The sequence below is a fragment of the Chionomys nivalis genome, chromosome 23, assembly GCF_950005125.1.
Source record: "Chionomys nivalis chromosome 23, mChiNiv1.1, whole genome shotgun sequence".
In the NCBI taxonomy this organism is placed as follows: domain Eukaryota; kingdom Metazoa; phylum Chordata; class Mammalia; order Rodentia; family Cricetidae; genus Chionomys; species Chionomys nivalis.
In genome coordinates this window covers 2,782,511-2,804,917 of record NC_080108.1, presented here as the reverse complement: position 1 = coordinate 2,804,917, position 22,407 = coordinate 2,782,511, and the positions used below count along the sequence as shown (strand labels likewise).

The 22,407-nt window shown below is 49.1% G+C and overlaps 1 protein-coding gene and 2 long non-coding RNA genes across 3 annotated transcripts in view; 1 reads left to right on the top strand and 2 right to left on the bottom strand.

Annotated features, from left to right (window-relative positions):
- Gab2 (GRB2 associated binding protein 2) overlaps positions 1-22,171 on the top strand; it is a 127,849-nt gene extending 105,678 nt beyond the window's left edge. Inside the window, exons 3-10 of the mRNA XM_057756358.1 lie at positions 8,558-8,801; positions 13,324-13,895; positions 14,775-14,842; positions 15,751-16,015; positions 16,695-16,785; positions 17,124-17,226; positions 18,240-18,365; positions 18,992-22,171. Of these exons, the coding sequence (XP_057612341.1) occupies positions 8,558-8,801; positions 13,324-13,895; positions 14,775-14,842; positions 15,751-16,015; positions 16,695-16,785; positions 17,124-17,226; positions 18,240-18,365; positions 18,992-19,135 (1,613 nt within the window). The 3' untranslated portion in view covers positions 19,136-22,171. The remainder of the gene's footprint in view (positions 1-8,557; positions 8,802-13,323; positions 13,896-14,774; positions 14,843-15,750; positions 16,016-16,694; positions 16,786-17,123; positions 17,227-18,239; positions 18,366-18,991) is intronic.
- LOC130865345 (uncharacterized) lies at positions 6,110-12,182 on the bottom strand. Its single transcript, XR_009056098.1, has 6 exons — positions 12,096-12,182; positions 11,782-11,977; positions 8,961-9,071; positions 8,768-8,865; positions 8,535-8,634; positions 6,110-7,163 (listed from the first exon to the last, which is right to left on the bottom strand). It is a non-coding gene; the product is annotated as an uncharacterized LOC130865345 (long non-coding RNA).
- LOC130865346 (uncharacterized) lies at positions 12,294-22,273 on the bottom strand. Its single transcript, XR_009056099.1, has 3 exons — positions 22,150-22,273; positions 21,177-21,284; positions 12,294-12,373 (listed from the first exon to the last, which is right to left on the bottom strand). It is a non-coding gene; the product is annotated as an uncharacterized LOC130865346 (long non-coding RNA).
- Between the last annotated feature and the right edge of the window lie 134 nt (positions 22,274-22,407).

Here is a 22,407-nt window from a genome sequence, read left to right as displayed (position 1 = left end):
TCTTCCATCGACTGTTACCTCTTGCTAGACCTTTAGAAGCTCCCCTCTACCAACCCACTTCTTGAAATAAAAACCAACGGTTTATTGAAAATTAAATTATTGCTTTTTATCAACTGAGTGGTGCTGCTGATCAGTAGTGCATGTATCAGGCCCTGGGTTTGATCCTCAGCATTGAAAACACAATGAAGCAAACATTCTAGTTCCTCTCTTTCCTCTCAGAGAACTCTGCGGAGACTCCTCAGCATTTGGCATGGCCGTGAGGGATGTGAGGCCTCATATAACAACATTAAATGTTTTGTCCAGAGCAAAAGCGAAGTGATTTCAGAGTTTAGATCTTAGGACTTGGATCCTGCTGCTTGGGAATTAGCTTTATAATTTCAGTGATACAGAGAAAAGGTTTGGAGGCATTTGTTCCTTCATTGAACTTTCTGAGCTCTGTGGCTTGGGCACATGTGTGGGAACATGACCACAAGTGCTTGAAGAGGCAGAGGTGTCAAATCACCCGGCCTGGAATTATGCGCCATTGTAGGCTGCCCAGTGTGGTGCTGAGAACCAAACCCATGTCTTTGCAGGAAGCCGGAAGAGCTCGTCCTCACAGGGTGACGAGGAGTACTTAGTAAGTGATGGGTAAATGGTAGTGTTCATTTGTAGATGCTGTTGGCTCTCTGTCCTCAGTAGTTCCCCATGGAGCATCTAGGGTAGCTGCCATCCATACATCCAGCTCATCCCTCTTGGCCCTCTTGAAGTCTCCCAATAAGAAGGGATGTGCCAAATGCATCCTACAAGATGATCTCGAATCCTTCCACGCCCAAGCCACGGAGCTCAGGGTTAGCAGAGACAGGCTTTGGGTCCAGACTCGTCTCCAGTATTTTGGTCTCCCTGGGTCTGGATTTTGAGACGCACTGAGACTTTTAGGGATGCGGATTGTTTGGAGAAAAGGAATAGAGATAACAAGGGCATTCAGATAAGGGAACTGGTCGTTATATGGACAGTCATCTTTTCCAGAAACCCCTGCCAGGTCTCCTTTCCTGCCGTTATCACCAGCCTGTTGATGGCTGGCCCGGCCTGGGCAGAGCTCAGAGCTCCTCCCCTGACACCCTCTGAGCTTTCCTGCACTGCAGTTTTGCAGGGCGGTGGGAGGAGTTCTTGCATGCTGGGCAGCTTTCCCAGGGGTGGTTGTGAAAAGGAAGGGGAGTGATTCTGTAGAACCGTAAAAAGAAGCCAGGAAGAAAAGGAAAAAATAAAACCCTGCTTAAAAGAAAACAAACTGACCCAGACATTTGCAGCCGTTATCTTTAGTCTAGACTTAGAGATAGAAGCCAGGCCAGGAGTCTGGAAACCTCCCTTCTTTCCCTGTAGCTGACCTTCCTAACGACCCAGGACACATCACCGAAACAGCATGTCCATCTCATACTGAAAACATCCCAGCCATACGTTCTGTCACGTTTTTCCTTTGTACCTTATTTTCTTCTCTCCAAAGGTTCCAGGCAATAAAAACAAACGTTGCAAACATTTTCTATCTGTGCATGGTCTGCTTCACACTCTGACCTCGACTCTGACAACAACAGCCACATAGCATGGGGATTGTAGGCCAGGCATTATCCTCCCAGCTCCAAACTGGGCGTGACCTCAGTCAGATGCCTGTGGAACCAGACTTGGGGTCTGAGTGAACTGACTGCTGTCCAGACGTGAAGGTCACTGTCTGGAAAGGATTTTCCAGCTCGCTCGGGTCTCCAAGTCGTATTGCCCTGCTGTAATTACGGGGTGAAGGGGAGTAAAGGAGGGGGCACGGGATGACGAAAATGGAAAAGGGGCAAGGTCTCTTAGTCAAGTATGTACCACTTTCGTGAGGACGGGTGTCTACCACATGCTCAGTTTTCACTTCAGAAAGGAAATAAGGAAAAAATAAAGGTCGGATGAACCTTGCGTCTTGAGGCAGGTTCTCAGTATGCAATCCTGGCCGGCCTGGGACTTGCTGTGTAAATCAGGGTGACATCAAACACATCATGATTTTTCTGCCTCTACCTCCTTAATGTCTGGGTTAAAAGGGTGTGCCACTATGACTTCCTCCCCACCTTTTTCTGAGAAAGGGTCTCATTATGTATCCTTGGCCAACCTAGAATCCACACATAACCCAGGTTTGCCCTTGACCTCACAGTTGTTTTTCCTGCCTCAGTCTCCCAAATGCTGGGAATGTAGACAGGAGCTTCTATGCCTGGCAGGAACATATGATTAGATGCGATTGATCTCTGACCACATTTAATAGTTTGCTAGGGATTTGTATGAGTGTGTGTGGTCTTGTTTGGTTTTCTGTTGTTTTGTTCTGATATTTGAGACACAATCTCACTATGTTTCCCAGACTGGCCTCAAGCTCACTGCTTAGTCAAGCATGACCTTGAACTCCCGGGATCCCAGGGTATGCGTAGCAGTGCCCAGACACGTATGGTCTTTTATAACCCATCTGAAGCATGCAAGTTATTCAATCATCATGACAATCTAGTACCTAATATTTTGGGCTACAACGATAGGTAAAGTTTGTTCCTGGCTGTGAAACTCAGGTAGCCAGCACTGGCAGCAAGCACCCTTACACACTGAACTGTCTCACTGGCCCTGAACATATTTCTGTATAAGTTCATTTTACAGACATAATTTTTTATTTAGCTAGGACATATACCTACATGTGAGACTGCTGGGTCTTTTTGGAGGGGATAGGTATATTTAGCTTGTTGGGAAATTATCAAACTGTATGTCTAAATCTTGAATGAGATTTATTTCATATACCATTAAATTCGCCTATCACATATACAGTCCAGCAGGTTTTAGTGTGTTTATACGGATGTGCAGCCCTCTCCACAGTCTTAATTTTTAAATATTTCATTGTTCCCAAGCAACCTCATAGTCCTTAGCGGTCATGCTCCCTTTTGACTGCTCCACCCCCACCCCCTGCTCAGTCTTAAGCATTCATTACGCCTGCTTTCTCTGTCTGGGGATTTATCTGGGTTTCCAAACCCTGCACAGAAGTTACACTGCGTGGTCTCCATCTCTTCTAACTGACTTCCTTTACGAAGTCCTGAGGGTTCGTCAGAACGCTGTGCGTCAGTATTTCATTCATGCATACATCTGTGACTCTACTTTGCGGACTGCAGCGTTTTATTTAGCCACCCATTAGTCAGTGGGCAGTTTGGGCTGTTTCTCCTTACGTTTTACGTATCCTTATGTGACATGTAAACGTGTGCACTGTGTGTGCACCCGGTGCCTGGGAGGGTCAGAAGATGGCTGGAGCCCCTGGAACTGGAGTTACAGGTGGTTTGAGTCACAGCATTGGTGCTAGGATCCTCCGCAAGAGCAGCCAATGCGCTTAACCACCAAGACGTCTCTCCAGCTCCATTGTGGGTGATTTCAATAGCGCTGTCAGAAACATGTATGTATGAAATTCTATCCTTTTGGCAACCCTCAATAATTAGTGGTAGGGTGTGAGGTACTTGTAACTTTCCACAGCTGAGGTGGGTAAGGTCCATCAAAGGCAAGCAGCCTACTTGCTGAGAGTTAAATAGCAAACCAGAGGCACAGTTACAAAAGGAATCCAACCTCTCAGTTGTTTACTTGATGCATCCTTTTCTGTTAGATATGTCATCCCATGGAGAGTTTGTGCTGTGAAGTATTTGGATATAATTTTGAAATTTTTTTTTAAAAAAGAACATTATGTACCCGGTAATGTGGGATTCCCCTCTGTGTGCTATAAAAACCACTGATTAATAAAGAACTGCTTTGAGCCTATAGCAGAGCAGGGCAAAACAAAAAAGTAGGCATGAAAAACCAAACTGAATGCTGGGGAGAAAGAAGAGCTGAGTCAGGGAGACGACATGAAGCCACTACCAGAGACGGACATGTTGAAACTTTGCTGGTAGGCCACAACCTCATGGTCATGCACAGATTAATGAAGATGAGTTAAATTAAGATGTAAGAGTTAGCCAATAAGAAGCTAGAGCTAATGGGCCAAGCAATGATTTAATTGATACAGATTCTGTGTGATTATTATTCTGGGGCTAAAGCGACTGGGGACAAACAAGCAGCCTTCCTCCTACAACCCAGTACTCTGCCTGCATGTTTGCCCGCACGCCAGAAGAGGGCACCAGATCTCATTACAGATGGTTGTGAGCCACTATGTGAATGTTGGGAATTGAACTTAGGACCTCTATTAGAGCAGCCGGTGCTCTTAACCTCTGAGCCATCTCTCCAGTCCCTAATTTTGAAATTTTTAATTACAGTCTAGGACCCTGAGTGCTTATGGAGTCTTAAGTCATATCACTACTAAGCCCTATCTAGAACATGCATGTAAAACACACTCCAATACCGAAAGACCATTGCTGCCTAAAAAGAACAGCTGTAAGGAACAAAGCAGAGTAACACAGACCCCAAGCTGGCTGATACACTGCCTGCAGCCAATGGGGAGAGTGAGGACAGCATTCCTCAGCACGCCCTGGATGGTGCACAGGCTGCTTTCCATGAGCAAAGGGCTCCAGGGATACTGGGCCTTCTGTGTCCAGAATGAGGACACCTTATTCCAGTAATATGAATTTAGTTTTTATTAATTATTATTATCATTATTACTATTCCTAAAGCAAGCAAGACCTTGTATGAAACTCGGGATTCATTCGATTTTTTTTTGAGGTCATGTTATAGGGGTGTTGGTATGTTATTGGATGTTGGTGTGTGTGTGTGTGTGTATGCATGTGTGCGGGTACGTGCGTGCTTTGTCTTTTTTTGAGATTATAACATAGTTGTCATTTCTCCCTTCTCTCCCTTCCTCTTGCTCTCTTTCAAATCCATGGTCTCTTTTTTTCATTGTTGTTGCATATATTTATCTTGATTCCTAAATACATAAATACAATCTTCTCAGTCTGAATGGCGCCTTTGTTTTCAAAGGCCATTTGGTATTGGATAACCAATTGATGTGCTCTTCCCTGTGCAAGACTTCTCTGGCTCTAGCATTCTTTAGTTGCCTGTGGTTCTTTGTGTAGGTCTGAAGCCTTCCTGGCTCTGCCCACACCCTATCCATGTTAACATGCATATTGTTTTTCTTGTTCAGCTCCTGTTTAGACAATCATGTTGTTGAGACTTAATAAGTGTAGATTCTGACATCCCTAGAAGATAATTTCGCGACAAACTCCCTGTTCCTTTGGCTCTTACAATCTCTCCACCCCCTCTTCTGCAGTGATCCCTAAGCCTTGGATGCAGAATTTGTATTGTACTTCTAGCCCTTGAGACCAGGCTCTACAACTCTACATTCTGATTGGTTGTGGTTTTCTATGATAGTCTCCATCTGTGGCAAAGAGAAATTTCCTTGATGAGGGATCAGGACTACACTTATCCATGAGTATGAAGGACAAATATTTAGAATATAGTTGGGGACATATGGGGACAAATTTATGTGCACACTGCGAGTGCCTGATGCCCAAGGAGACCAGACAAAGGTGTCAGATGCCCTGGAACTGAAGCCAGAGACAGTGGTGAGCCAAATCCCAGTCCTCAACGAGAACAGCAAGTGCTCTTAACCCCTGAGCCATCTCCCAAACCGCAGGGCAGATATCTCTTATTGATGCTTTGTTTCGTATTGAAGACAGGATCTCACTGGAACTCATGTAGTGCAGGCTACCCTCAGACTTGCAGTACTTCCCCTGTCCAGGACTCTGCAGGGCTGTTACAGTTATGAACTACAATGTCAGGCCTGGCAGAGCTCTTTTGAAGTTGCAGGGTTGGTGTGAGCCAGCTTTAACAGAGCTTTTCTAGATCTACAGACTAGAGCTACATAGAAACGTCAGTGGTCTCACAGAGGGCCCAGCTCATCCCGGCTCTCCGCTTCATCTTATTAACACATAGAGTACAGATCTTCACCACAAGGAACAGACACATCTGGATTTGTGTGCCAGGGAAAATCTTTTTACTTATTCAATAAATATGTATTGAATGTGCCCAGGCAGTTAAAATGCTGGAGAGACAGAAACAGTTGGAGCATGCATGTGAGATTATGTATACCCCACTGTCAAGACTGTCTCAGGCCTGTGAGAAGGTTGAGCAGGTAAAGGCATCTGATGCCAAGTCTGACAGCCTGATTTAACCACCCCACCCCTAGATCCACACGGTAGAAGGAAAGCCTGCTCCCAGGAGATAGCCACATAATTCAGAGATGTTTTATCGGTGTTCTGTTCTGTTTTTGTCTCACTATGTAGAGATCCTCTGTATGTAGGCACATATGCTCTGTGGCATACATATCCAGCCCCCAACACAAACATAATTAAATGAGTAAGATAAGTAAATCAAGGTAAGAAAGCTTGTCGATGTCTTCCAATTCCCTGTGACTCTGAGAGGCAAATGAATAAACTGAGTCACAGACTGACTCCAGTCTGCGCTGAAGGCAGAGGGCTGCTGGGCAAAGATGATTGGTCCATGTGCACAAATAAAGGGAACAATCATTCACTGCAGGAGTGAGGGAGGCACTGAGCAACAAGATAAAGTATACAGGTAATTACAAAATACCTTTCGTTGTCACACCGAGGCATCTTTATTCTGAAGCCAGAGATTCCAACCCTTTCCTAACAGCCGTGGCCTTGGGTCATGCCTTCTGAATCATGTGACTTAATATTTGTTGGCCAAACAAATAAGACACAAAGGATAATAAAGCGTTACTTCTTCAGTAACAGTTACTGATTTCTCATTGCCTTCAGAATAAAGATGACAAGCTGCTGGCTTGGCCAACTGACTGATGGGAAAGGTGTGGATGTGTTTCCCTGAGACAGGAAGCACTGGACTGGGAGGAGAGGAGATTGGCTTAGGTTGCTCATCTCAAGCAGCTGACGGGACATACAGTGGCAGGTAGGGGTGTACAGGAGGAAGCCAGGACGACCCGAGCTGGAGATGAGGTCTGAGAGCTGCCATCCGTCACAGGACAGGCTAGAACGAGGTCCAGAGGAATGAAGATGTAGACAGAGCAAGAGGAAGCCAGAAAGTCAACCGAGAGTGTAGAACCTTCTCGGAGGGCGGCTTCTTATCCCTCCCCTGTGTCTTCTCAGCAGAACAGCTGTGTTCCTCCCCCGGTGCCATGACCACTCTGTCCCTGGTATAAACCGTCTCTCATCCACCATTAGAGAGTTCATTCCGCAAACCTAATGGAGTAACAGATGCATTGATTCTGTTAACATCATCCAGGTCACTAGGAGACCTGTTATAGGAATTCATTTTGGAGATCAATACGGCTCTTTTGGAGCAGTTTTCCCCAGAGGCTCACTGGCTTTCTCTCCCCTGCCCTGACAGTATGGGGGTGACCAGAGAGTAATTAACACTGTAGAGCACTAATGTGCCGGTGACCCTGCCCTGGGCCATGCGGACGGTGCAGCTTGAAATAGGTCAGAAGAGAGAGTAGCTAAGAACCTTGTCTCCTCCGATAGGATCTGGATAACTTGGAAAGCCATCATCCCCAAAATGGTCCTCCCTAGCTAGCACATCACCTGAACTCATATCTTTATTCCGTATTTCTTAAGAACATGAGTTTTACTATTGGAATTTTTAAATAGCAAAGGTTTTTCTTATATAACCATGGACTAAGAACCATCAATGTAGGTAAACGCTGGGACTATATAAGCAATAACCTCACTGACACACTTCTCAGAAACCAAGAGCAAGAGAGCACAGTGACCAGAGATCTGAAGGAAGTGTGCCCTGGAACCTGTCAGCACCCAGAAAGGAAATAAAAAGTGTTCAAGAAGGTTTTGTGGGAATGTAGTATCTGCATGGGATCTTGAGGTCTTCATATCAGTTTGCTAGAAGTGTATAGAGATGAAACCCAGGACGAAGGAGCAGTGTAAGGGAAACAAAGAATCACAGAAAAAAGCCACTATGCTCAGGGACTAAGGATGCTTCCATCTGCTTTGCTTGTGTGTGGAGAGAGCACAGGAAGTAGGTCAGACTAGGAAACGAGGACCAAGCTTAAAGAACCAGCTCATGAATAAGGCTCTGAGCTCGGGCTGTAGTACTCTAAGCCTTTTTCTGTCCTCAAATACCTCACTTCCTTCCTAATCTAACAGAGGAGAGTTTGAGATAAGAAGAAACAAAGAAGGGCCAGTGGACAGAGAAAAGTAGGGAACAGAGAACCAAGTTGTCTTTGGAGAGAAAGGGAAGAGCACCAGGACGAGCAGGGTCTAGTCTGAAGGGCAGCTTGGATGTGCCTTCATTACAGAAAGACAAAGATTCTAGACTGAGTCAGTGAGTCTTGGGTAAGCAATGTGTCCTTCAGCAGAGCCAGAAGCTCCCAGGGGTAGTAACAGCAGGAACCCGCCTTGACTTATTTACTTCCTTTGTTTCTTCAGGTTTTTGTGGTTGTTTTGGGGACAGAGTTTCTCTGTGTAGCTCTGGTTTTCTGGAGCTCACTCTAACCAGGCTGGCCTCAAGCTCACAGAGATCCGCCTGCCTCTGCCTCCCAAGTGCTGGGTCAAAGACGTGCGCCACCACCGCCCGGCTCCCTTCCTCCTTTCACTCACAGAGCTCGGTCTTCTTTCCACAGACTCCCTGAGAAACCTTTCTTCAGCCGGCCACGGTCCCCGCTCTTCTCCAGCTGAGTTCAGCAGCTCCAGCCAGCACCTGCTCCGAGAAAGGAAGTCCTCCGCCCCTTCCCACTCCAGCCAACCCACTCTGTTCACGTTTGAGCCCCCCGTGTCGAGCCACATCCAGCCAGCCTTGTCCACCAGTGCGCCTCAGGAGTATCTCTACCTACACCAGTGCATCAGCCGGAGGACGGAGAACGCGAGGTAGGAGACAACAGGGGAATCGTGGTCACTCGGGTCCTGTTGCTTCTCAGTCCCTGGATTTCAGCTTTAAAGACAAAGAAGTAAAACATCGTTATCTTATTATTAGCAATGATTTGGGTATAAGAAGCATTAAGGGATCAGGGTGATGGTGGCACCCACCTTCAATCCCAGCACTCAGAAGCAGAGGCAGGAGGATAGTTGTGAGTTCAAGGACAGCCCGGTCTACAGAGTGAGGTCTGGGACAGCCAGGGCTACACAGAGAAACCCTGTCTGGAAAGAAGAAGCAACAGGGAATAAAGCTTCAGCACTACAGGGTAACAATCAAATTTCTTGCTGGCTTTAAGAGCTCAGCTAGAAAACACTGCTGGGCAACTCCTTGTCTCTCCGCTCTAGGGTGGTGCTGCTCCTGAGAGCAACTACTGCTCAGACATGTCCATGTAACCTTACGTTAGCTAAGTGAGAGAAATTTTAATTCAATTGCTCTGTTATGTCTGCAATTATTACTTTTCTCCTGGTAAGAAGCAACTTGTAGGAGGAAGGGTCTGCTCTGGCTCACAGTGATGGGAGCATGGAGCAGCTGGTTTGACGGCAATCAAACCAGGATGCCTGACGCTCAGCCCTCTCTCTCGGTTCAATTCACTCCAGGATCCCATCCCAGGGAAAGGTACCCCTTTAAGCACAGGTTAGGGGCTGAGTCCTCCCTCTTCAATTTAGCTCTCTAGGGACACCCTAGTAGACAACATAAGAGGTATCTTATCCTGCCTGCCACAGTGACATAGTCAAAGCCAGCTATACCTCAGGTGCCACGTGACTCTGTGTGACACAGGGCTGTAACTAGACAACAGGAATAGAAATGTATCCATCATCTTAGAACATTCTGGGACACATTCTCGGCCCAGAGCTATACCTGTTCTTATGAGCTTTATTCTCACTGTTAGAAGAAACAAGCCCATAGCTTTGCCAAAATAAGTTCTCAGTTGCCACCATGTCCAGATTACAAATCATGTTCCTGAATTAATTTAGTAAAGCATAATTCCCGTTTTGAAAACTAAGGCAAAGGAGCAGCAAGATGGGTCAGTGGGCAGAGTCACTTGCACACAGGCCTGACTTCCTGATTTCAGTCCCCAGATCCCACAAGGTGGCAGGGGGGGAATCAGCTTGCAGTGGTTGTTCTGACCTCCATACCTGTGCTATGGGACTTACCTGCACAAGCACGTATGTGCACGTGCACATACACACACATATATTGTGGTGGTTATAAAGGCCTAGACTTGGGGAGAAGCAGCTGTAAAAATGTGGGCCCATCACTAAGAAAATTAGGGATATAGGAAAAGACTAAAGGTAGATTTGGGAGATAGTCTTAAAGGGCTCTAAATGTTGTAATCAATGGTTTCTACAAGTGTGTATTAGAGGGGGTAACAGTGAGCTTCAGGAGTAGTGTAGAAACTTTGAGGGGCATTTTAGGAATCCCAGTTCCACCAAGAGCATAAACCATGCCACACTGTGCCTCTAGGAGTGTAACTCACAATTGCGGACAACGTCTTAAACGTAAACTATAGAATCCCAAAGCTCTAGAAAGGTCTAAGGCTACAGTCCATGATGGCAGGGAAGGCATGGCAGTGGGCAGCTCTGTCCTCAGCTGCAGAAGCAGATGGTGTAACTTGTTCTTCGCATCTCAGTCGATCAGGAAGCAAGCCGATTTTACGACACCCAAGGTCTGCCCCCTCCCCACTTATTTCCTCCCGAGAGGACCCATACTCTTCCAAAACAGAATCAACATTTGGGGACCAAATATGAAACACAAAAGCCTATGGAGTCATTTCACACCAGACCTGTAATATAGACTAAAAGAGAAAAGCCACAGGAGATCATTAAAGAATTGGGTTTTTGAAAAGCTAAATAAAATTAAGTCTTTTAGGTAGACTAACTAAGGATAAAAAAAAAAAGAAAAGATGCCAATAAACTAGAGTAGAACCTGATCTACAAAGCAAGTTCTGGGGCTGTGGAAGCAGCAGAAGGAAGTGGGAGCTGGGAAGCAACTCTGCTTTTGTAAAGGGAATGATTCTGTTATGCTAGAGGCCAGAGCTGGAGTATAGGCAAGGGGCTGTGTTTGTAGTTCTGTGAATACAGAGGAGGACTCTGAGGCTGAGGAAACCTGGAACATAACTTAATGGTGTATAAAGAGAAAGGTTGTGGCCAGGAGTGCAGCTCAGAGTAGAACGTTCACCTAACATTTACGAGGCCCTGGTTTAATGTTCTGCACTATTGAAAAAAAAAAATAAAGGCGTGCACCATTCGGCTTAGTTTAATTCCAGCATGCGGGAGGCAGAGGCAGATGGATCTCTGAATTCTAGGCCTGCCTGATCTACAGAACTAGTGCCAGGAAAACCAAGGCTACACAGAAAAGTCCTGTCTTGGGCAGGGGAAAATCGTGAAGGAACAAAGATTTCAATACGATAGACCAAAAGAAGAAAAGGTCAGCAGGGCATGGTGGCACTTGCCTATAACCCCAGCACTAGGGAGGCAGGGGCAGTGGGGGTCTAGTATGTATAGCAAATTTGATGAGGACGCTCTAGAGCGTAAGACAGAAATAAACCTAAAGGCTGGGGTGCAGCCCTAAGTCATTGAGACTGTACTGATGACATCTGGATGGTTAGTCTAGGGAGTATCAGAAGGATGCAGGTGACCAGAGATCAGGATGGGTAACCCCTCAATTCTGGCTTCCCAAGACCGGAGAGTCAAGGCAGGAAGGGGACCAGTCCATTCTGGAATGTGCCCGTTGTTACTGCGGGACCCTCATGATGCTCTGCCACTGCTCGAAGTCTCCCTGGACTACCAGATTTTTATAGAGCTAAACCAAACTAATTGAGCCTTTTACATTGACAGCTGCCATTGTGTGTAATGGTGGTGATCCTGCTCCTGTGTGATTAGTGATTTGGATTCCATACGAATGAAATCACGCAGTGTCTGCCTGCCTTACCTTCGGCATGCTTCCTCCAGCCCCCGAGCAGCATGTAGGTCCTTAAATGTGCCAAGCTGTGTCACAAGCTGGACTGCCTGGGAGGAAAGGCTTTCTGGCACTCGGCGGCGGCAGCGCCACCACCAGGCAGACTCAGACTGGACTAGAGTGGTTTCCAAGCACACGGCAGGTGGCATCCCTGGATCCATTGTCTGGCCTAGACAGGAAGGAGGACATCAGCCAGTGTTTGTCAGATAAACAAATCAAATGAGGACATCTGGCCGAGGGCTGGAAATCCAAAGACAGTAACAAGACAATATGAACACACTCTGTACCTGCTGTCCATTCTCCTGCCTCAGCGCTGGTGCTCAGCTGTCCTGGGCCCTAGCTGCTGGCTTGGTTATGTGTTTGGAACTGACTGGAATGGGAGAAACACACACAAAGAGGGAGAGAGAGGGTGAGGAAGAGAGAGATATAGAAACCTGGGGGCGGGGGGGGTGGCTGGTAAGAGGAACCTGGCCCACACACCTGGTTCCTCTTCGGTCTTTCTTCTGGGTGCTATTTTCTACCACCACCTGGTGAGCACATCTGTCGCCAGTCCGCAGCAGCAGAGCTAAGGGAAATCAAATGACCCACCAATGACCCCTGAGAACGCACAGGTCTGAGGGTGTTCCCTGCACCTTATCCTGATAAGAGCTCCCAGGGTGGATTACTAGGTTTCTAAGATACCTCTGGTCCACAAAAGACTGAGAATTACTGCTGAAGGGGTTGATCCCTTTTCTCCCCCACCCCAACCAAGATGATATCCTCAGAAGAATCGAGAGCGAGAGAGAGAGAGAGAGAGAGAGAGAGAGAGAGAGAGAGAGAGACTCCCTGCTGTTCAAACCTCACCCTTCAAAGCACTTACGCAGAACCCACACTCTTGTTAAACTCAGGTGGCCCCTCAGACATCACCGAGACCTCCTCGGTCACATGAGGGAGACTGTCTTGATGATGGATGGTCACAGGGTGTGGCAGTAGCAATGCTAGGACCTGATGCCCTCTTTGCCATTCCTTTATTTCCCTCAACCATCATTTAAAATAATAAAAACAATACCAGTTTCTATCCTGAATAGAGCTCCCAAATAGAACCCACTTTACGTATGTATTTTTAGAGAGTAAATGACTCGCTGTCTCCCACAACCTGCCACTGTCTCCTCGCTTTTGTCCTTGTGTGTTCTGTGGCAGTTCAAACGACTGGTTTAGTTTTATCTCTGGGGCCCAGGAATGGACCCTGTTCCCTGCCAAGGACAGTCACAGGAGTCAGGAGGTTCGCAAAGGTTAACATTGCTGGAGCATATACATGCTAGATACCAGCGCTGACTTCCTAAATAATCTTCATAGTATGGTTTTAATCACTGTGTTGGAGATGCCAAAAGTAGAGTCTCAAGATCACACGTTAACACGTGGTAGGAACTAGGTCAACCTCGGATCTGTCTGACGCCTCAGGATTCCCACGCCACTAGCCGCACATGCTTCGGGCATCCTCTGCCCCCTTCTCACTGCCCCCTTTCCCTCTTTCAGGAGTGCCAGCTTCTCTCAGGGCACACGGCAGAAGAGTGATACGGCCGTGCAAAAAATTGCCCAGGGCAATGGACACTGTATCAACGGGGTCAGCGGTCAAGTCCACGGCTTCTACAGCCTCCCCAAGCCAAGCCGACATAACACAGAATTCAAAGACAGTACTTATGACCTCCCCCGTAGCCTGGCTTCACACAGCCACACCAAGGGCAGCCTCACAGGGTCCGAAACAGATGAAGATGTGTACACCTTCAAGACACCCAGCAACACCTTGTGTCGGGAGTTTGGAGACCTCCTAGTGGACAATATGGATGTTCCAACCACCCCCCTCTCAGCCTACCAGATTCCTCGAACATTCACACTGGACAAGAACCACAACGCTATGACGGTAGCCACTCCTGGAGACTCAGCCATAGCTCCCCCACCCCGGCCCCCCAAGCCCAGTCAGTCAGAAACACCTCGGTGGGGCAGCCCTCAGCAAAGACCTCCCATCGGCGAAAATAGCAGATCCGTAGCTGCTACCATCCCCAGGCGCAATACCCTCCCTGCAATGGACAACAGCCGACTCCACCGAGGTCAGTGCAATCCCCTGGCTGAGAACAGAGGGCTGGGGAGGTGGCCAAGGCGTTCTCAGTGTATGGGGAACCCTTGGTCACCCCTAAGCCAAGCTCAACCTAAGGACCACACTAAGGCAACGTCCATGCGGTCCCCTTAGCAGTTCATCCTCTGCCCAGCTGACCGCGTGACCCCCACCTTGGAAGAAGGGAAGCAGACTCTGCCTTAGAGATATTTTGGAGGCTCAGATAAAACTATTTGAAACTAAGTCAAAGATGTAAAAACAAATTTAAAGGACTAGCAAACTTTTTGAGCCAAACCTATGTAAACTCACAGAAAATACGAAATTACCTTCAGGGTATTTTCATGCCATAGCAACAGCTTTGGTTGCAGTCTGAACTTTGACCTGAACCCCTAAGTTCTATCCTCGCTCATATCTATGCTGCATATGCCCTCTGTTCAGTGAGCTCTCTAGAGTTTGCACAGCCTTCTCGTCCCCCCTGATGTGACAGCGGCACTTTAGAGCTCGGCAGTCGGTCAGGCTATCTGAGCAGTCGCCCTGTACTGTGGAGCTGTACCACACATACGCGTGCCTCTGCCTTTCAAAGCTCACTCACTGGGAAAAGAAAACTAACATGTAGTTAGTCTCAGTGCCGTTACTAACGTATTCCCAGAGGTGGAGGTGGTAAGAGAACCCAGGGTTGAAGTCAGGAGGCCCTCCCTGCAGGCACCCCCACTGCAACAGATCTGAGAGCAAGAGGGGTGTGTGGCAAGCAACACCCTGTCCCTCAAAGACACAGCAGCACCTCTGGGAACATCAAGAGAATGGCCACACTGGACAGGGACAGGGGAGTCAACATGGGGGACAGTGTGAGTATAACCATCTTCCTTCCTCACAGCTTCTTCCTGTGAGACCTATGAGTACCCAACACGCAGTGGGGAGAGCGCCAGCTGGTCTGCCGAATCTGTGAGTGAGCATGTTTACCTTTTCCCAGAGGGTGGGATTTGATCAGGGCCCCTTGGGTCAGTCAGGGTAGAGAAGCAGCCACACCCCATGAAGAATGATGGTAATTCCCTCAGGATCTGCCTACTTGTCAAAGTCCAACATCCTAGGGAGGTGTCTACTGGCAAATGAGAATGGTACCCTCATCTGATCCTGAAACATACCTAGAATGCAATAGCAGAGGGTCCTTCCTCTGAGGCGACAGCCCTGCTCGCCAGCAGCAGCTGGCATGCCGAGCAGGGACACAGCAGAAGAGATGGCAGCTTCCATGAGGATCCCAGGCTGCCTCTGGAATGGGTTGACCAAAGCTGCCCAGGTTGGAAGCAAGCCTATCAGGGCTTAGCCTGCTGCAAAGCCAGGGAAGAAGATCAGTGCGGGCAGATGTGCTCTGTCGCATGATGGGGTGAGAGTTGGAGGATGGCTGTCGTTAGGGCTGCTGCACTGTGTATGCAGGTCTGGGGACTGCTCTACCTGCAACCTGCTATGACCTATGCGTCCAGGATGAGCCCGGGACCACTGAGTGCTGGCCAGGGTCTAGACTGACTTACCTGTGGTGAATCCTGAGCTATTTCTGGCCTGAACTAGCTAGGCGTCTGTAATTAGAATATTCCTAGCCACAAGCCATAGGCTTGAGTATCCACAGAGTTTTGTACTTAAATCTTATCGGAAATTATAGATGGCTCCTAAGAGGTCATGAAAGCAAGAAGGAGCTTGCAGAGCTCAGCTCACCTCAGTTCCCACTCTCCTTATTTGGTCTTAGCAAGGTCTCCTGTGTAGCTTCAACAGGTAGCTAACCAACAAACTGGAACAGAGTCTCACCTTTTCACTACTTACAAGTAGGTCTTTTCCTGTTTTTTTTTTTTTTTTTTCAGCCAGGGAAGACCATCGTGGGTAGATCAGACAGTACCAGCTCTGATGACAACTACGTGCCCATGAACCCAGGTTCTTCTACCCTGCTGGCTATGGAACGAGCAGGGGACAATTCCCAAAGTGTCTACATCCCCATGAGCCCAGGGCCCCATCACTTTGACCCACTTGGCTACCCATCCACTGTCCTTCCTATCCATCGAGGCCCCAGCAGAGGAAGTGAGATCCAGCCACCCCCCGTCAATCGCAACCTCAAGCCCGACCGGAAAGGTAAGCCTATTCTTTCCCCTATTCTGTGTCTTAAAGAGACTAGGCGTCTACTGGACGTAGTGGGTATGGCTGTGTGCAGATAATACACACAGACTTGGGATTTGTTTCAAAGGAAAGCATCTAGGGTGTGTCACATGGTCTACCACAGGTCTGCTATAGCAGCCGACCCATGCCCGGCATGGAGCTCAGGAAAATGTCCAAACTAGATTTCTGCTGGCCCTAGCTGAGCAGCGGGGACTCATAGGGAAGAGTAGGAAGTTGGGCAGAGATGCTGCCCATGTGTCTAGCCCACTTGGACGCTGAGGTTTATTGTGCCGCTTACTTTTCTTCAGTGTGATCTTTGTAACTGTCTAAAATCAACAGTATCTGTCACTGTGACTGTCTCTGTTCTGGATACAATTTGATTTTATACAAAGTCACAAACCTGGGGAGAATCTGTTGTCATATCCACCAGTCCATTCTGGATCCTGAGAGTCTGCCTACGGCAGATACAACGGAAAGGACTCGAGCTGTAGAGAATGTGTAGATAGGGACTTGAGTATCTGGACTGTGATAGTTACAGGAGTCCTGAAACCAAATCCCCTGTATAAAACTGGTGGCCTTCGTAAATGTGCTTGTGTTATGAAAACCGTGTCTACTCAGCACAGTCACTCATCCCTGAACTCTGTTGCTACCGTAGCAAAGCCAACGCCCCTTGACCTGAGACACAATGCTGTCATCGATGAGCTCCCCTTCAAGTCACCTGTCACCAAGTCTTGGTCCAGGATCAAGTAAGTGTCCATAGAAGCAGGAGCTTTGTGTCAGTACTGAGTGATGGCTACAGGGCAGTCAGGACACCGGGGTATATGCTAATGCTGTACCCCTTCCTGGCTGCTGCTTTTGTTCCATCCAGCCCCAGCCTATTTGGCTGATACTGCACACATTTAGGGTGGGTCTTCCCAGATGCCAATCATCTTCTGCTTTATTAATCTGTCTCGCTCTATTAGGAAGTGTTTTCCTCCTCTATGAAGGAGAAATGGCTTTAAGTTTCCCTATCTTAGAGCTCTGGCAGTCCAGGTCTAGGTAAGAAGTGCAACTCTTGGGGTTCACTCTGTTCTCTGCCCCACAGCCACTCCTTCAACTCCAGCTCCTCCCAGTATTGCCGCCCCATCTCCACACAAAGCATCACCAGCACAGACTCGGGAGACAGCGAGGAGAACTATGTCCCTATGGTGAGTACTCAGGCGCTCCCGGCCCTGCCTCCCAGTTCTTCCTGCTCAGGACATGGCCGCCTTACACGGGATGGCCTTAGCCTCCCCCTGCAGACCCTTCCTGGATGTATGACTGTCAAACAAGGGGGTCATTATCCACCTTAAGGAAGATGCAGTTTTGTCCCCAAGAAGATCTGTCTCTTAAAAACCCTCAGTGGCCTGCTTCTCTCACTACTGTAATTCAGGTGATACCACGGTTGGTGCCCTTGGAGAAACATGCAGGTATATAAGTCCCTGTGATGGTGGCAGTCGTAAACAGACAGACAGACACGGCATGATACGACGGTCCCCGAAAAGGGCACAGCTCTGAGGCTGCGGAGATTCAGGACAGATCAGTCATTAAAATGGGACTGTCACTTCTTCCTGCAGTCGGACCTTGCTCAGGTCCCTGTGGAGAAGAGCAGAAAGTGCCTGCTGCTTGTGGCCAGATGTGACAGGAAACTCTACATCACCACATGGGGGACAGAGTTGCTTGTCAGGGACCTGCAAACTGAGGTTGGGCCTTCCAGGGGAGGCAGTACCTAAGCATCGCCCCGAGTCTCTCTAAAGAGAGGCGGCCAGGTGCATGGGTAGTCAGAGAACATCCCTGGGGGCTGGAGGGATGGCTCAGGGTAACTAACTCTAAGTCCAAGGGATCCGACACCCTCACACAGACATACATGCAGGCAAAAAATATCAATGCACAAAAAAAGAAAAATAAATAAATCATTCTTTTAAAGAAAAAAATTCCCTGCTCTCATCCCACACCAGCCGTGGCAGTGTGGTTGACTTGCTGTCCTTCCTGAATCTAGGTTTTTAGCCTTTAGTGATTTCAACAGTAGTGATAGCCACCTCCCAGACTGCCACAAAGACTTAAATGAGACTATGAGAAGTCACCATGCACAGCTCAGTAGACTCGGGAGCTCTCGCCCTGATACATTTTCAAGGTGATGGTTTCGGCTGTTGAACTTACCCAGTTTTCCTCTCCGTATCAGCAAAACCCAGTGTCTGCGTCCCCTGTTCCCAGCGGCACCAACAGCCCGGCTCCCAAGAAGAGCACCGGCAGTGTAGATTACCTAGCCCTGGACTTTCAGCCCGGCTCCCCGAGCCCTCACCGCAAGGTAATTGGAGGTTGGGGACTAGGAGACCCATGCCAGGGACATTTCCTACGACTCTTGGCCCCTTAACAGGGGGTGCAGGGCACCAATCCCCTCAGTCTGCCCGTCTCCTTGCCGTGGGATACACCCACACAGAGTGCTCAGGGAACAATCCAAGACATGGAGGTCCTGTCTCCCCACCCTTTAAAAACCTGTCTGGATGAGGCCAAGAGCTGTGATGGAGAAGACACAGCACCCTTGGAAGGGACTTCAGGGCCCAGGAAAGCCTCGCCAAGAGCTATTTTCAGCCCAGACAGCAAGGAGGAAGCCTCCTTCAACACAGTTGCCCTCAGCATGTTGTGAGGGCTCTAAGGCCCAGCGCTTATCCCTTTTTGTGGGAACACAGCCCTTTCCTTTCAAAGGAAGATGGATGGAGGCATTCGCCAAGGCCTGAGCCAGCGGCTGGGCCCAGGGGTGGTGGGTGGGGTTACCCTGAAACCTGGGCAGCAGGTGCCAGCAGGCCTCGTGCCTGCAACATGAGATTGCACTGTGAAGTCCACATTGAGCGCAGACAAGACCTTGAGGCCACTCACAGCGCCAGCCTCAATGGCACTTGGGTAACCTGTAGTCCGTCCCTTTTGTCCCCTCAGCCATCCACCTCATCTGTCACCTCGGACGAGAAGGTAGACTACGTCCAAGTGGACAAGGAGAAGACGCAGGCCCTGCAGAACACCATGCAGGAGTGGACAGATGTGCGGCAGTCCTCAGAGCCTTCCAAGGGTGCCAAGCTGTGATGCCACGAGGCGGCTGCTCAGCGCTGGCCTTTGCCACCTCCTTCTCCGTCCCTTCCCACACCTCCACTCCTCTGTGCCACTTCCAGCCTTTAAAGCACTCAAAGTCAGGGATCCTGACCCGTCCCCCTTGGAGGCAAGGGCCTGATGGAGACACTGCCTCTGCCACTTGGGGTCCACCCGTGACTTCTGTCAATACTACTAGCTGTGCCTCCGCCACCTTAGTTAGGAGCTGTTGCCAAAAAAAAAAAAAAAAAAAGAAAAAAAATAGCCTCCTGCTTTGGACCCATTTCTGCTGCTTGGACTCAGAGGGGGAGGGCTGAGGCTCTGAGCCAGGCTCATGTCTCCTGTCTGCTCACTGCTCTCTACCCTCTACCTCAGGGCCGCTTCTCCATCCCTCGAGGATGCTAACCAGGGAGCCGAGGACCAACAGACTAAAGTAGACGTGGGCTTTCACATCCTTGCCATTTGGGGCAAGGGAAAGACAAGATGGCACAGGAAGAATAATTAAGGTCAGAAGTCACCTTGAGTGACAAAGAAATTAGGTTCCCGGGCACAGAAGGGTAGCTGATCACCTGCAGGGTGGAACCCAGGAATCAGGTTCTGGTACACCACTGCTGTAGACTGGGAGACGCTAAGGATGAAGGACAGGAGGAAGGAAAACTTGATGACAGGCAACCAGGAACAAAGAACAGGGCTTGAGGTGACAAACGCCGGGGCTAAAGGACTCTGCCACTCGGGGACAGGCAGTGTTCTTCCCTGGCCCTGATGGAACAGTGAGACAGAGTGGGAAAGAAAGTAGGGGTGAGGCAGGGGGACCCTGGGACGGAGTGTGGTAGGCACAGAGCAACACAGGGACCCTGTGGCAGCGATGGCACAGAAAGCAGGTTTCTAGGAGGTAGGAGGGTACAGAGGTGGCTGGGGAGGCAGGCGTGTCCCAAGCGAGCCCAAGGCCACCTGCAGGAGTGCAGCAAGAAGCAGGATGGGAAGGGGCCACACGAGGGTCTGGGTCATGGCTTGTGCCCAACAGAGGCACCTCTGACCAAGGGCCCGGCCAGATCTTCTCAGCTCCCTTCTCTGCAGGGATGGTAGAGAGTATCCCTATCCTCCCACGGCATCAGAGGGACGAGAAGCAGACATTCCCTAAGGCTCCTAAGATACGGCAGGGAGATCTGAATGTGTTTGTGTGGAAAGCTGTTGACCAGGTCTTCAAGAAATTCTGAGCAAACGGGGCAAACCAGCATTTCATTCTGTCCCAGATGAACAGACCACTGTCCTCTAAAACCAGAGGTACACCTTACCTCCCCACCTCAGTAACAGCCCTCTTCTCCCACGAGGATGGGTCATTTAGGAATGGCTACCAAGCCCTGTGCTACAGATGAAACCTAACAAGGTCACAATCAGTGAGAAAAGACAATGATTAGGAATTTAAAAGTACAGAGGACGGGGAGGAAGACTGTGCCCTGGGGAGAGAGGTGTCAGGGAGAGAGCAGAGTGAGCCTTACAGAAAGGTAGGTGTGGCTGGGTCCCAGAGAAGACAGAAGAGAACAGAAGGTGTTTGAAGGTGTGAAGCCAGCCGCAGAGGTGTGTGCTGTCCCCCTGAGTGAGGGGGCTGCAGTTGGTTGCTCTGAACTGGATTACAGGGTACTAGCTTTCCCCGATTCTCATGGCACCCTTTAAGACTCTCCAACGGGGCTCCCATGTGACCAAGCTCTGGCTGGTACTGCTGGAGCTCACAGCAGGTCCAGGTATCCCCGGCCTCAGCAGCCACCCCGGAGTGCGTGTTCTGAGCTGAGTGTGGAACTGGCTGCCACTTATCAAGACAGAATCTGGTGTCCAAGTCTCGTTAGTCTTGCTCTGGTTCCAACTCCTAACCATGTCTAATATACCTACCAACCCATCCTCCAACCCCCAATAGGAAAAAGCCAATTCCATTAAAAAAAAAAAATCCTTTGGCCTAAGGTCAAAGTTCACCTCTCCTGGTGGCTGTCAAGGACTGAGATCAAAACCACTCATCACCTCTTAGCATAGATCCCACAAGTACCTGTCCTGTCCTGCAGGGACTCCTCCAGCTCCGCCCTCTGTGAAGGAGATGGCATCTCCTTGAGACTTGCCAGTCTGACATGGGGTAGTCACAGCTGATGCTCTGTGGCTGTAAAAATAACCCGGGGGATCCTCTGAAGGTCTGGGTCATTGGGGAGGGCAGCACACAGAACATTAGCTAAATAACTCCACCCCTCCCTAGCTGTATTTGACTCCATGAAGATCAGCCCCATTCCCAGAACCGAAGCACAACCATTTGAAGCTACTGGAACATGGGTTTGGGTCCAGTCTGCCTTTGGGCCCTCTATTTTCCAGTGGCCATGGTCCCAGCCATGGCCCCCTCCCCTCCCTACAGCCGAGTTTTGCAGGCTGAGAGATAGCTCCTTCTCTCCATCTGGGCCTCTGGCTGTGAAGCGTGGAGAAGCAGGCTAACCTTAGAGGGCCATCTTTCTGGGACTTGCCATATTTGGGCCCCGGACCCGGCAGGAGCAGCCAGACTTGAAAGGAGCGCCTAGTGGTGATTTGTGCTGTCGTGGTATCTGGTGGTGTGTGTTCTTGTGTAACCTATTGGCTACTTGTGTCTTGAAACTTAGAACCCTTTCCCACAGGACTGTCAGTGTCTGTGGGGAAGAGAAAATGAAGTAGAAGCAAGCTTACTTAGTCTTCCATTTGTCTCTTGTTCCCATTAAGATCGACATTTAATTTTTCAAATCATTGTTGGTGCCTAATCACTTAAGTTATTAATTTATTCTGTTTTCAAAGAAATTGTAACATGTATTTATCGTGTGAGGTCTGGGGGTGGGGCGGGAAGCGTGTTCAAGTGAGTCGTGTTTTTGCGGCGGTGACTACAGGTGTCACAGGCCTGGAGCTGGCCGGTCCTTTCTACTATCATGTAGGAGCAGGACAGTGAAGCCCTTTAGGAGTGCCGCCCAGAGTGGGCCGCTGGAGACAGTCTTCAGGGTGCGGAAACTTACTCTTGTCCCATCCTGGGCAGCCTTGAGACCGACGCTGTCGTAGGCCCACACCTCTGACAAACAGGCCCGGGAGCTGGTGTGCCCAACTCTGTTCCGTGCCGACGGCTGGGCACTTTTCCAGGCCAGGGACAGGGACGGACCCTCTTTTCTCAGACCAGCATCTGGCATTAATGGTTGTGCACATCTGTAATCCAGCACTCCAGAAGCTGAAGCAGGGGCAGGACGATCAGTTTCCCCGACAGCTCGGGAGTCCGGCAT